General features: G+C 41.3%; 1 protein-coding gene across 1 annotated transcript in view; it reads left to right on the forward strand.

The window, feature by feature from the left end:
• Nucleotides 1-15,286, forward strand: part of Gm11639 (predicted gene 11639) — a 227,902-nt gene that overhangs the window by 67,872 nt on the left and 144,744 nt on the right. Inside the window, exons 25-31 of the mRNA XM_017314877.1 lie at nucleotides 1,501-1,554; nucleotides 3,457-3,561; nucleotides 4,151-4,204; nucleotides 5,412-5,525; nucleotides 6,468-6,521; nucleotides 7,894-7,998; nucleotides 9,362-9,415. Of these exons, the coding sequence (XP_017170366.1) occupies nucleotides 1,501-1,554; nucleotides 3,457-3,561; nucleotides 4,151-4,204; nucleotides 5,412-5,525; nucleotides 6,468-6,521; nucleotides 7,894-7,998; nucleotides 9,362-9,415 (540 nt within the window). The remainder of the gene's footprint in view (nucleotides 1-1,500; nucleotides 1,555-3,456; nucleotides 3,562-4,150; nucleotides 4,205-5,411; nucleotides 5,526-6,467; nucleotides 6,522-7,893; nucleotides 7,999-9,361; nucleotides 9,416-15,286) is intronic.

The raw sequence follows: 15,286 nt of genomic DNA on the forward strand, positions 1-15,286 counted from the left end.
CTTGGGCTCTCACCAAGGTCCATACTGAAGTTAGCAGCACAGAAAGACCCTTGAACTTTGCATTGGTAGTAAAACTTAACACATCAAAGCGATGTTAAGCATATAGGAGACACCCTCATTTAGCTGAAATTCATCCTGTCTACACACATACTCATTTCAAATAGCCCTACTCTCAGTAAGTTCTCACCAATTTATTTCTGAATACTCCCAGTGGTTCAGTGAAACACATTTTATTCACTTTCCTGACCTACCTGGCTCTACTATAGAGATAACGTGGTGACTATTCTACCTCAGTAGGTCCAGAAGAAAAAAAGAGAATCTATTTGGCCCAGGTGTAGGCACTGTATGAGCAATATATAAATTTGTGTGTAAGAGTACATTTATGTGCTGGGCAGTGGTGGTGCATGTCTTTAATCCCAGCACTTGGGAGGCAGAGGCAGGAGGTTTTCTGAGTTCGAGGCCAGCCTGGTCTACAGAGTGAGTTCCAGGACAGCCCAGGCTACACAGAGAAACCCTGTCTTGAAAAAAATAAAAGAGTACATTTATGCTTAACATCTATTTTTGTCACTGATATATGCATATTATATGTTTGCAAATACTATTTAACTTGTAATAACCATTATCCCATATTAGTGAATTAACTGCAATATACATTCAAAAGTTTTTATGGTATGAAAGTATTTTATATAGTGCTACAAAATATCACCATTTTAAAAATTAGAAATATTTCAAGTAACTTATCAATACTGAAGATCTTCAGTTTATATTTTTTCTTCATGATAAAATCTAACATTAATATCTCAAGTACATCTATTTGTTACATAATTATTTTCTTTAGTATATTTAATACTTTTCTTGGAGATAGATGTTTCACTGTATAGCCCTGGCTGTTCTGAAACTCGCTCTGTAAACCAGACTGGCCTTGAACTCACAGAGATCTGCCTAACTCTGCCTGCCCAGTGCTGGGATTAAAGGCCTATACCACCATGGCCAATGTTAATATATTTTAATTGCTGATTTTTATACATTTTCATGGATGGCGCATTGTGAAAACATGGCAATCATTAGAATTAAGAGATTGACTTTAAAATGGCAAATGTTTTACTCAAATAAATCAGGTTACCTGATAAAGTCACTCAGAGCTCAGTAGAGTAAGAGATAATTTCAGTTAAACACTGATGAATGTAGTAAACTAAATTTAAAATTTTGTTTTGTTTTTTAAGATGGAAAAAAAAGAGTTGATTCTCCCAAGTCTAAGAGTTTAATAGAAAAAGAGGCCGCGTTTATGTTGTACACACTTATTATCAGAATTTCATTTCTTATGACAGTATATCAAGTCCAGTGTTTGGAGAAGCACATTTATAATAGGTAGTGAGTTCACATCGTGGACTTTGTACTCACTGGGGAAGGCATAGGCTAAAATTCAGTTGCTGGTAAATGCTATTGAATTTCTGATGCTTCAAATGTCAAAATGAATGTTGTGTGTACATTTTCTTACAGTTCATGGGGAAGTGGAAAAGGAAACATTTTTAGAAAAAATGGCTTCTTTTACAGGTAAGTGAAATACTCTCTAATTGTCTTCACCGATTGAGATGGGCGATCAGAAATAACTGACAATGGTGGCAGGAGAAAGGCTAGGTTAGCAGACATGAAGGGCTCAGTTGTTTGTATGTCAGCTTTTCATCCATGGCTCTTTCCCGCCGCCATCAGCGTTTGTTTATTCTCTGAAAACTTGCTTCTGTTCTCTAGAGTTCGGACACAACTGAGTCAGCTTTCCTTGTTTCTCAACTTTTGAGGGTTTCTGTGGAGAGATGGTCCCACAGTATTCTCTACTCCACTATTTTAATAGATTAATTTCAACTGGAATCTCTGTACTTACCCTTTTAAATGCTTTCTCAACCCATACAAATATACACATTCCGGCTTTCCACCTTTGTGTGGTAAAACACTTGATAAGACCTTAGATCTTTAACAATTCAGATAAAAGTTTATGTTAGTATGACTGTATGAGTAAGAAAGTGCCAAAGGTTATTTATTTAAAAATAGTAACTGGAAAATTAATATTGTACAGGGTCAAATTATTATCATTATAAGGTAAAAAATTATTTATCGAAAGGCCATAAATACAGTAAATGATGGTGAAATATACTTTCCCATCTGCAATTTAATACATTGACTGATTATGAAAACAAATTTGTTGTTGTATTTTAATGAGGGGTTTCTGCCCTATTCTTTCCCACTTAGCTCCTGAATAAACAACACAGAGATATCAGAATTTATTAACAAGCTACAAACATAAACTAGGCAGATTCTGAGACTACTATAACCCAACCAGGCTATTAACAACCAGATAAATGCCCCATTACTTGCCAAATGAGTCTCACATGGCTTGCTCTGCTACATGGGTATCCTCAGGGCGAGCTTCTCTTGGCCACTCGCTCATGATCCCTCCTGCCTCATGGTGGCCCTTCTTCTCTCTCCACTCTCTTTGTGTTCTCTACATGAAACCCCCTACTCCATCTCAAGTCCCGCCTTCCTCTTTCTCCTGCCCAGTCACAGGCTCTAGCCTTTTACTATTTAATCAAGGATTATTAGGGAGCAGTCTTTACAGCACACTGGTCAAAAACCAATGCTCATGTCCAGACTGCAGCCTCTTCTTGGAGCACAGAACTCAGCATCTGAATAACAGCGCACAAGACCAACCCTAACACAAATTGCTTTTCTTTGTGGAGGAGTTGAACCAAGGAATAAAAGTTCTTTGTGGCTGTCTTAGTTAGGGTTTTACTGCTGTGAACAGACACCATGACCAGGGCAAGTCTTATAAAAAACAACATTTAATTGGGGCTGGCTTACAGGTTCAGAGGTTCAGTCCATTATCATCAAGGTGGGAGCATGGCAGTATCCAGGCAGGCCTGGTGCAGGAGGAGCTGAAAGTTCTATGTCTTCATCCAAAGGCTGCTAGTGGAAGACTGACTTCCAGGCAACTAGGGTGAGGATCTTATATCCACACCCACAGTGACACACCCATTCCAACCAGGTCACACCTATTCCAACAAGGCCACACCTTCAGATGGTGCCATTCCCTGGTCCAAGGATATGCAAACCATCACAGTAGCTTTTTGGTATTTTTTCTAAGACAGGGTTTCATGTAGCCAAGGCTAATCTCAGACTCCCTATGCAGCTGAGGCAAATCTTGATTGAACTCTTGGTCCTCTTTCCTGTACCTTCTAAGTGCTGGGATAACAGTTATGCACCATCACAGCTGTAGACTCCTGGCTTATAAATGTTAAGGGGTTACATTGTACTTGTGGTTCCCCGTAATTCTCTGTGGATAAAGTGAGGCTTTGGACGTTTACATTTTGGCCTAGGAGATGATGCATTATCCAGGGAGTGAATTTTTTTTTCACTATTTTGTGAAATGTCTACCCTCTAATATTAGATTTAATGTTTTCAAAGGAAAAAAGATTCATAGCAGTGAAATGAAGGAAGTTCTGGAAGATATGGGGATAGATATCACAGATGAAGGGATCAGAAAACTAAAAGAAGTGTTGCCCTTCGATGGTAAGCTTTGAAAATACTGACTGCCAAGACCACCAGAGGGTTTCTCTTCAGAGCCTATATGAGTAGGTTTACAGTTTTGCTTATTCCTTCTGAAAACTAGAAATAGTTAGAAAACTAAAGGCACTGCTGCTTAGATTTCCCTGTCATCTACCAAACCCTTCAGCCATAAGTTTTGTCATTGGAACACGGAAAAGGGTCCTCTTCTAGACTATGGCAGCGACTGAATTCTAAGAAGAAAACAAAGGAAACTGTGAATAAGAGAAAGAAGAGGGGGCGGGAGGGTGGAGGGGGAGGGGAGGGAGAAAATTAGGAGGGAGGGAGGACAGGGAAAAGAAGGTGAAGAATGGGAGGAGGATTGCTTGACCATCATGTGCTTATCTCTGTTCTTAGTTACCAAAACTGTAAGTGTGCATACATTGTATGTGTACATATGTGTGTGTGTCACACTGAGACAGTATTCTTTCCTATTACTCTGTTTCACTAATAATGAGTTCACTCACAGAATCTTATATAGATGCCTAACTGAAGTAATAAAAGAGTTGAGCTCACGTCTCCCTTCTGACATGGTTTGCTCCATTTTTTTTAATAGCTTTGGACCATACATTTCAGAACAGAATGTTGGATGTTGTACAATGCATAAATGGTAAGTGAAGAGTGTGAAGAGAAAAGCAGAGACATCTGAAACCTTTAAGGTTTGCTTTAGTTGTTTCGAGCCTGAGTCATTGTCTATATCCCTTTGTGCAGATTGTCTATTCATATATTTTCATCATAATTTCTATGATACTGTCAAGGTCACAGCCTTGCACAAAAATACCACCACCACCACCACCACCACCACCATCACCACCACCACCACACACATACACACACAATATTCCTAGCTAGGTATAGCCATATATAATCAAAATATCTAGCATTTACCAGACTGAGATAGTGAGTCATGAGTTCAGTCAGACAAAAACAGAATGATACAGGAAAACCCTACCTCCAACAACATAAATAAACAACAACAATCTCAGCCTGGTCTACACAGTTTGTTCTAGACCAGCCAGGGCTACACAGTAAGACCTTAATAAGACACAACAACAGCAATCCCAAAGGCCTATTTTTAGGACATCTGCCCAGCAACTATCTGTCCAGCCTCCAACTGACATCACTCTTAATGATCTCTGCAACCAAAGTGGTCCAGTTGAGTCCTCCTCGTGTTACCTTCTTGCACATACCCATACTATATGATAAAAACTGGACATGGTGACCTATAACCCATCACAGCAAAGGGAAGATTCCCCAGATCTCATTTCATGGATTGTTTCTTTCTCTCCTCTCTCTCTCTCTCTCTCTCTCTCTCTCTCTCTCTCTCTCTCTCTCTCTCTCTCATCTCTATCATATCTGTTCCTGTTTCTGCTGTTTCTGCCCCCCCCTCTGTCTCTGTTTCCCTCTCTCTGTGTCTGTCTGTGTCTGTCTCTCTCTGTGTTTCTGTTTATGTCTCTGTCTCTCCGTGTGTGTGTGTGTGTGTGCATGTACAGAGGACAACTTGTTGGGAATTGATCCTCTCCTTCCACCATGACAGTCCCAGAGATCAAACTCAGTTCCTCGGGCTTGGAGGCAAGGGTCTCTCCCCAGTGAGCTTCCTTACTGTCTGGTTTCTGATTTTTATATTGGTTATTTAATGCTCTTATATGAGCTAAATGGAAGTTCAAACAAAATGAATAAAAGTCTTATTCATTTAAGTGCATTTTTCTCTTCTGTCTTCATTACAGTAAAAACTAAAACCTTTAAATTCAGATAGTGCATGTGCAAAAATACACTTGTGTCTTAAATTCCTTTTCTATTCCTGTGTGGCTTTACAGAAGGAGAAGTTAAACTTGGTAATGTGGAGTCTGTCCTGGAAAACCTGGGAGTGAAGCTTATATCAAAGGAGCAAGAGAGCCTAATGAGGATTCTGCTATCTGAGGAAGAGACCCGTAAGTTCATTAGTGTCTTAGAGGCGAGCTATGAACTAGCAAGGTGAGGCGGAAACAACTAGCCATGGGACTATGGATGCTTCGCACAATTGTACATGTCACATTGCATGTGGGGAGCACTGAGACCATTTGAAGGAATCAGTTCTCACAGTACATCACGGGGGTCTAAGTTCACTGGGCATCAAGTACCATTGCCTGCTGAGCCAATTGGTTGGCATTCTTCTAGATCTTAAGGTCACCATACACAGTGACACAGTCACAACCTCACAAAGACCAGAGTAAAGGTGCAGCTCAGAGACTAAGAATGAGAAGCAATGACTTAATTGTGATCTTTTTAATATTCCTCAAATAGTTGTCCTGAGTCCATCCATCATTTCACTCCCATGCTACAGTTTTTTATAAACAATATATATTTATGTATACATCTTATGAGCTTCATTTATTTGCTAAAAAAAAATCAGTTCTTTATCTTCAGCTCAGAGTCTTCCCTTATTGAAACAAAACAAAACAAAACAACTGATTTCTATTGTATCCTGCCTGTAAAGTGGTTTTTGCCTTGATAGTGCTTCAATCGTATTTAAGACTCAGTGTATTGCTTCTTGGAATTTTAGCTATGATCAAATGTAAAAATAGATACCATAAAGAGTCTCATTCCTACATTCTCAAAAGGGCAGGATGTGCAGGAGGGCAATTTTGTAGAAGGGAAGAATAGTGCTTTCTCGTTTTTCTATTAAAATTGGCATAATTTCCCCTCTGATATGTGGAGTTTAGATAGAATATCTGTGGTTTGTATTCTTAAGAGTGATAAAGAGATAAAGATAAAAGATATAGATTAAAACTTAATGGATTTTGGGTTGTCTCTTCTTTTTCAGTTTACCAGCTTCTGATTTGTTTTACATGAGGCTTTTAAAAATTAATGATAAAATTTGCATTTTCTTACAGATGATGAAAAAATTCCACTCAGTCAACTGATACTTGCAGTGACAAAAGTTACAGGTGAGAGAGAGCTCTGCTTAATGGCCTTCCTCTTACACCCACACACATTCTGATGCTTTCCGTCTGACTCTCACATTTCATTCTATCATTTTATCACTTCAGTTCAGAAAATATTTCTATGTAATTATCCAGAACACCAAGTGGCCAACTACAACTTTCGGCCAAATAATTTTTGGGGAAAACATTTTATTGTATGGTAGTCATCTCTGTTAGCTTCTGTACTATTGATACCTTCTCTCACACTGTCATGATAAAGCTATGTAGTTGTGATAAACATTTCATATTCCATGAAGCCTAAACTATCTACTTTTTTTCATAAGAGCATTTTTCTTCTCTAGACAATTATGGTTTACCAGTGAGATGGACAAATTTAAATTATTTTAACTGCCTTTTATACTCTAAGTAGTTCTGTGCATGATATATTACATGATCACTCTAACTTTGGATTTCCCATATTTAATATATGCCAGTGTAGTGCCTTGATAGAAAGTTCTCTATTCTCCAAGATATACTCTAAACTATACCTTAATATGTATACTATGAACTCCAGGAAGAATTTTTTTCTTGTTGCAATCAAAGCTTACGTATTTAACATTAAGTAAGAAAGCCCAGAGAACAGAACAGAAAGGTTGGGTCACAGTCAAAACGCTATGGACACAGCATGTGTTAAGCCATTTTAAGACAATACAAGAAACAAGTGAAAATGTGGTAAATTAACAGAGTTTGGGTAGAGTGCGTAATGGGTCCATGCTATGCAATCTAGGGCATACATGGAGCTAAAGCTCTGACATGTAGGCTGAGTCATTCCTTTTTGTTACTCATTTGGTGACAAAGAGCAGAGCTCAGAATTAAGCATGCAGACCGACAGATGACTAGTATTCTGGGCAAGGCCAACATCTCTCCTTTCAGAGAAATTCAGAGAGATGTCTGATAAACAGGAGTAGGTTGCAAACAAATATACAAAAAAGTAAACCTGAAATAGTAAATGTTCTTAATTTCTTAGTAGAAAGAAATCTGTACGGAGCAAAAGCACCCTGAGCTGAGCTAGCACATTAAGTAGTTAGATAAAACTAAAGATAATACCGCTCATAACTAAGGAAAGCAGAACTGCTGAATTTGGACCAACTGTCCCTGGTGTTGTAAATGATTTATACTCTCTAACCTGTGTCCCTTACGGCTGTGTCCCATAACTGGGGAGTCTCCATTTTAAGGGACAGTTGCTTTTGTGGTGATTGGTGTAATCGTCTCGAGGCACAAAGTGGGGAGCTTGGGAAGCTGCTGGTTAATAAGCAAATATTTATGTTTTCTAAATGTCAGAGGCCTTCCTGTCTCATTTACACTCTTACCTACATTCAGTTTCTTTATTTTTAAGGAGGACAAGTTAACATCAAAGATATAAAAAGTGCTTTGGAAAAAATGGGCATAGAGCTCACAGAAAATGAATGTTCCCAATTAGAGAGCCTGCTTCCAGTTAATGGTAAGCATTAAAAATGAACGAACAAACAAACAAACAAAAAACCCAAAAGCCAGCATAGACCTTTGGAGGCTCCAAGAGACTGAACTTCCAATTAAAAGAGCATTTGAGGGGTAGACCCAGCCCTCCCCCCACATATAGCATATGTACAGCTTGGTCTTCATGTGGGGCTCAAACAACTGGAGCGGGGCTATCCCAAAAGCTATTGTCTTTATGTGGGATATGTTCTTCTAGCTGAGCTGCGTTGTCTGGCCTCTGTGGGAGAGGATGTGCCTAGTCCTACAGTGACTTGAGGTGCTAGGGTGGGTTGGTAACCAGAGGTAAAGGGAAGGGAAGATGAGGGGAGGGGCCGTGTGAGAGGGGGTACTGGTAGACGGGTCCTATGATCAGGATGTAAAGTGAATAAATAAATAAATTAATGGAAATAAAAACCGTAAGTATTAAGAAGTCACATGAAACCCTACTTGTTTGTAAGCTAATTAAAACCATGATTTTTTTTCCTTTAGAAAAATAATTTGAGCAGAGGTCTCACATGTGGGTGAACAATAGATTTCCCAGAAGACATGGGTTATTAAATAAAAATCTCAGTGTCAGACTCAGGTTCCCTCCTTGTGACAAGTTGGTCAGAGAGGTCTCAGAGTCCCCCAGAACGATATAGAATACTGTCACTGTGCATTGTTCCCACCATAACTAGATAGCAAGAGCCTATTTGCTGAAAACACTGCATTCTTGGGTTATAGGGAACTCTCTTACTGCTGGCTGGCTTTCACAGCTCTAGAAGGGGGTGTACAGTCTGTGTGTTTTCATAGGGAGTGACACCACAAGTTTTGTTTAATTTTTTTTTTTAACTTTCATGACTACTTATATTTCAAAGCTAAAAACAAACAAACAAACAAACAAACAAACAAACAAAAAACTTTAGAAGCTATCCCACTCATTAGAAAGTAATCCAAACTATGCTATTGCAGTTTGCAATGATCTGCACCGTTAGTAGTTTATCTCGTATTAGAAAAAGGTGTGCCTACTTTTATTTTTTTTTTATATCCAGTGAGAAAAATAACTTCAAAATTCTACAGGTTTATGTGTAAAGGTGAATGGTTGAGAAAGTTCTGGGAGAAAAAAGTGGAGAAGTTAAAGAGAGGACAGGGACCAACTAGAACACCTCTGCTGTGGTCTAGCAGGGTGGAACGTTGGCTGTAATTCTCCCAGGACCTAGGAGGACACATTCAGAACATTTTTCAGTTTGAGAGTTGTTTTCCATCTTTTGTAAATCAGAAGTGCGGCTCTTCTAGGGTGAATCATGACGTTAGAGCTTTAGTAGTCCCTTGCTTCAGTGCCTCTGCTGACCTGATTTCTGCCCTCACAGCCAACGGGAAGGTGTACAAGAAGAGGTTGTTGGAAACGGCGGTTACCTCCAAATGTAAGTGACTACGAAAGGCTCGTGGATCTGAAGCTTGGGCGGTGTTCTCTGGGTTTAGAATCCTGTCAGTACGTTGTTATTTTTACAAGTGTATTATCTGTGTCGATTTTACCAAACATACTCTTGAACCATTCTTTTCATTCAAAATGCTTTTAAATTAATTCTTTGGGAAATTGTACAAATTAATGCATTATAAGGCATCTTTGTGCATGTATGTCAGTATGCTTTGTTCTCATTCTTACCATTGACACCCCCCTACACACACACACACACACACACACACACACACCCCTCATGCCCTCTTCTAACCCAGCAATCCCCTTTCTTTGCCCTGGTTAGTCCACTTTCCAGCTTCCTTACCACATACATTCCATGCCCTAATTAGGCCCCTTTCCAGTTTCCTTTTCACACATACTCCATTATCAGCTCCATTTCCCCTTAGCTTAAGATCTTTTCATCCTTTCTTCATTTCTACTTTCATGACATACATGCACATATGTAAATACCTGTAGTATACACACGCACACACACATATACACACACATATCCATGTATGTCTGTGTGTGTGTGCATGAACAGTCAGGAAAAAAGTAAAGTAAAAACAAATCCTACTAAAAGTAGAGAATAAGGAGAAAGTTGGAAAAAAGAAAGAAACTAGAAACTAGGAAAAGGAAAAAATATTGCCTCTAAATTTAAAAATGCATAGATTTAACTACATGAATATTTGAAGAGCAACAAAAAATATGCTAAAACTCAATAAAGTAAAAATACTATTATCTATGATGTAGTAATCTGTAATAACAGAAATCAAGGAATCACAGGGGTGGGGGTGAAGGAACAACAACAACAAAATGAGACAGGAAATGTTAAGAGTACCTTCACCTGGCCCTTAAATGTAGACTCTATTTACCCTTGTGATTTATGCTGCTGCTAAGTCTGCACTGATGAAATGTCTGGTATCCACCAGAGCTGTCTTGACCGAGGTAGTCTTTTTTCTTTGTGTACTAGGAACCTCTGCTGGAGACACTTAGCCTTGCATTCTGTAGGTTGGGCCGATTCCCTCCCTGTCTCGAGACTCCAGAGATCATGTGAAAGCTAATGATTTAACTAGAGGATGTCTCTTACACGCGTTCTCGCGACCGGCCAGGAAGAACGCAGCAAACCGGAATCTTCTGCGGCAAAACTTTATTGCTTACATCTTCAGGAGCCAGAAGCAAGAGCCAGAGCAAGAGAGCAAGAGAGAGAATGGCGAAACCCCGTCCCTTTTAAGGAAAATTATTCTCCGCCTAGGACGTATTACTCTTTGATTGGCTGCAGCCCATCGGCCGAGTTGTCGTCACGGGGAAGGCAGAGCACATGGAGTGAAGAACTACCCTTGGCACATGCGCAGATTATTTGTTTACCACTTAGAACACAGGATGTCAGCGCCATCTTGTAACGGCGAATGTGAGGGCGGCTCCCCACAGATCCCCCTTTTCTTTTAATAAGAGCAATAGGCCACCCATATTAATGAGAGTGGAGATAGAGGTCAAATCCCCAGTGTGCAGGTAAAGGAGCCGTACACATAACCTCCTTCCAGGTTTATCACCCAGAGGGGTCCTGGTCTGGTCCTGTGTCGTTTTACCTGGGGAGAAGGACACTTGGACACTCAACCTTCTTGAAAGATGACATGTCTCCCTAGAATAGGCTCATATATGCCGCAGAGCCCTTCTACTGCAGTGCTTAGCTGTGTAACTCTCTCGGGCTGCTGAAGCACACTCACTCTATCCCGTGCAATGAGACTAGCCTCGTGGGGTGCAAGAGCTGAATGGCCAGCGACCTATTGCTTAAGCATAGATATATCAGGGGAAGCACCATGTTCTAGTACTGCAAGTGCCTGGGCAATAACCACCTTGTCTCTCCTAGTTTGGGCCTTAAACTTACAGACCAACCAAAGAAGCAACACTCATCCACAGCAAAGTGTATCTCCAAATAATCCCACCCATACCCATTCTTTAAAGAAGGAAAATGCTGAGGAGATCCAATTGGGTAATCCTTTGGTCAGGGACAGGTCCAAGCGCGTGGAGTTGATCTGAAGTCTCATTCCCGAAGGGTCTGTTCAAATTCAGCCATCCAATTCTGTAACATATACTGAGAAAGACCTTTTGACAAATTAGCTGCCCTAGTAAATTTCTCATACTGAATGGAAGTAACGCACAATCTCGGAAACTTTTGTTCACATCCCAGCTGAGCTATTTGCCATAATGCATCTAGTTGTTCCTGGACAAGATCTATGCGTTGATTCATTTCTGCCCATGGAGCATTTTTGGGATTGGAGGATGGCGGCCGCTAAGCCTGCATTGGTGAGAGGTCCCCCGAGCTCCCGACAAACCCTGAGCCAATCTTGTAAACCTTTGTTCTTTCTTGGGGCTATGGCCGCTCGGCACTCCTGTGTGGCTTGCTCATAAATGAGCTGTTTTACCAGAGGTGCGGCTTGCTCTGAATCTCCAAAAATACGCTCTGCTGCCTCTGTCATTCTGGCCACAAAATCTGAGAATGACCCCTGAGGTCCCTGGACGATCTTTGTTAGTTGTCCAGTGGCTTCACCTGCTCGGGAGAGCGCCTTTCAGGCCCTAATAGCCTTTTCATCTGATTCAGAACTACTAAGAACTGGCTCCTTGAGCTCATCTAGTGATGAGTATAGGCTCCTTCTCCTAGAAGCCTCCGCTGATTGATCTTTTTTCTTTTCTTTTTCCTTCTCCTTCCTTCCAATCTCTCCCCAGGTATTCTTACCTGACCTAAACTTTTCCTCGGGTTCAAGACCCGTGGAAAGGCCTGTGTACTTATTTTGTGTACCATATTTCCTCTTTGCTCCTACTCTCTCTCCCCGCTTTACTTCTGATAGATTGCCCTGAATTTCATCTAGAATTTTCAGCCCTGTCTTAACCGCTTGATAACATGTGAAAAGGAACAAAAGGGCTCCTAACACTAGAGAAAGTTCAAGGCCAAACATACCTTGTAAAGCTATTTCCCACTTTACTTCTGATAGACTGTCTTGAATTTCGTTAGAAAGTTCAAGGCCAGACTTACCTTGTAAAGCTATACTTACGGGTACCCTGTTCCCCAGCTGAAGAGTTCCGAATTCACGCAGTTGAATCCTTCTCAACAGTCTGTTTTACGGGAACACTTCATTACCACCATTCCCCAGCTGAAGAGTTCTGAATTCACGCAGTTGAATCCTTCTCAACAGTCTGTTTTATGGGAACACTTCATTACCACCATTCCCCAGCTGAAGAGTTTTGAATTCACGCAGTTGAATCTTTCTCAACAGTCTGTTTTACGGGAACACTTCATTACCATGACCCGCAGTTCTGGTTCCGGAATGAGGGATCTTCTTTGCGCCGGTGATGGTAACCGTCCCGGGTTTTCTCATCTCAGGATTTCTCGTCCCGGGTTTTCTCCTCTCGGGTTTTCTTGTCCCAGGTCTTCTCGTCCCGGGTTTCGGCACCAACTCTTACACGCGTTCTCGCGACTGGCCAGGAAGAACGCAGCAAACCGGAATCTTCTGCGGCAAAACTTTATTGCTTACATCTTCAGGAGCCAGAAGCAAGAGCCAGAGCAAGAGAGCAAGAGAGAGAATGGCGAAACCCCGTCCCTTTTAAGAAAAATTATTCTCCGCCTAGGATGTATTACTCTTTGATTGGCTGCAGCCCATCGGCCGAGTTGTCACGGGGAAGGCAGAGCACATGGAGTGAAGAACTACCCTTGGCACATGCGCAGATTATTTGTTTACCACTTAGAACACAGGATGTCAGCGCCATCTTGTAACGGCGAATGTGAGGGCGGCTCCCCACAGATGTCTCCTGAGTGCATTGGGAATCTGGAGAGCCACTGCAGCACTAAAACTGGTACCAGGTCTTCCTGAGTGTTAATATCCTTGCTACAGGGATTTTATTGTGGGTATCCAGTATACTCCTGAACAACATCAGTGTTCTAAGCCCATGAAACAGCAAATAAAAGATAAGCTACTCCAGAGTTTGATCTCCTCCTGCCTTCAGTCTCAAAGCTATCAAACTCTAGCTTTATTCTTAGTTGATGAGATCTGCTCATGGCTAGCTCTTCTACTCCATCTTCTGAGTGTTCTTTGACTTTTAGATGAAGGAGCTGGGTAGTAGGTAGATCCACTGTGTCTTAGTTAGGGTTTCCATTGCTGTAAAGAGATACCATGACCAAGGCAACTCTTATAAAGGACAACGTTTAATTGGGGCTCGCTTACAGTTTCAGAGGTTCAGTTCATTATCATCACAGTAGGAAGCATGGCAACATGCGAGCAGACATGGTGCTGGAGGATCAGAGAGTTCTACGTCTTGATCTGTCTAAAGGCAACCAGGAGAAAACTCTCTTCTGCAGGCAGCTAAGAAGAGAGTCTCTTCCAAATTGACTAGAGCTAAAACATAGGACCTCAAAGCTCATCCCTACAGTGACACGCTTCCCCTAACAAGGCCAGACCTCCTAATAGGACCACTTCCCATGGACCGGACATATTCAAACCACCCCATTCCACTCCGTGTCCCACAAAGGCTTGTTCTAACTAATGAGTTTATGGGGGTGGGGCATACCTAGCCATAGCATAATGCAAAATACATTTAGTCTAGCTTCAAAAGTCCATCGTGTCTTGCAGTCTCAACAATGTTAAAAGTCCAAGATTCAAAGTCTGTTTTGAGGTTCACTCAATCTCTTAACTATAATCCCCATAAAATCAAAATAAATAAGCAGATCATATACTTTCAACAACACAGATATATATATGTCCTGGTCTCCGGTCTCCACAGTCTCCGGCCCGCAGCAACAAGAACGATTCAGACACCAAGTTGGGTTCACGCAGCAACTTTACTTCAGGCTTTTTCTTTTACAGCTCTCTTCCCCAGCAGCTTCTTCTTAGGGCAAGGGCTAAACTACTCCTATTACAACAGCTTCTCTTACTCTACTACTCATGGCTAGGGCTAAAACTACTCCTCTACTCTCGCCAACTCACCTCCTTCTAGCTCCACCCCACCTCATCCAATCAGAATTCACACACGCTCCAGGCACGAGCTCAGGTCATTCACAGATAGACTGACAGGTCCCGATCACGAGGAACAGTCCAGGCATGCAGCCCACGCATGCAGCCTCACTGCGCATGCTCAGGCAAGGCAGCAAGTGGGTTTCACAGGGCCTGTGGTGGCACCGCTTCCTGCAGATATATATTACTATTCCAAAATGTTATAATGAGGAAATACTGGACCAAAAAAGCAAGACCAAAAACCAGGTTGATAAACTCTAAACTCTGAATCTCCATGTCTGGTGTCAAAAGCACTCTTCAGATCTCCAACTCCTTTCATCTTTGTTGACTGCAACACATTTCTTTTTCTTGGTCTGGCTCAACTCCATTAAGAGCTTTTCTAAGCAGGCATTCCATGCCTCTGGCATCTCTAACATCTTGGGGTACCCAAGGGAACTTCAATCTTACAGCTTCTTGTTCTAATGTATGGGATCCACACATGATCTTCTGTGCTCCTCCAAAGGGTCACTTCTCCAGCTTTGCCCTCTGTAGCATTCTAGCTTTGGTTGACTGCACTCCATTGCTGCTGCTTGTTCTTGGTCAACCGATGGTACTGGCATCTCCAATATGCTGGGTCTTCCAATGCAACTATACTTCACAAATAGGCTCTCATAAGTTCTCTTCGTGGTGTTAAGCCTCAACTTCTTTGCGTGACACATTCAGTCTTGGTCTGTCAACTATAACTGAGGCTGTACCTTTACTAATGGCCTTTCCTGGCCTCTCAGAATGCCAAGCTTCAACTGTTCTTCATGAACCCTTCATGTCTACAAAACTAGTACCACCTAGATGAT

The sequence above is a fragment of the Mus musculus genome, chromosome 11, assembly GCF_000001635.26.
Source record: "Mus musculus strain C57BL/6J chromosome 11, GRCm38.p6 C57BL/6J".
NCBI lineage: Eukaryota > Metazoa > Chordata > Mammalia > Rodentia > Muridae > Mus > Mus musculus.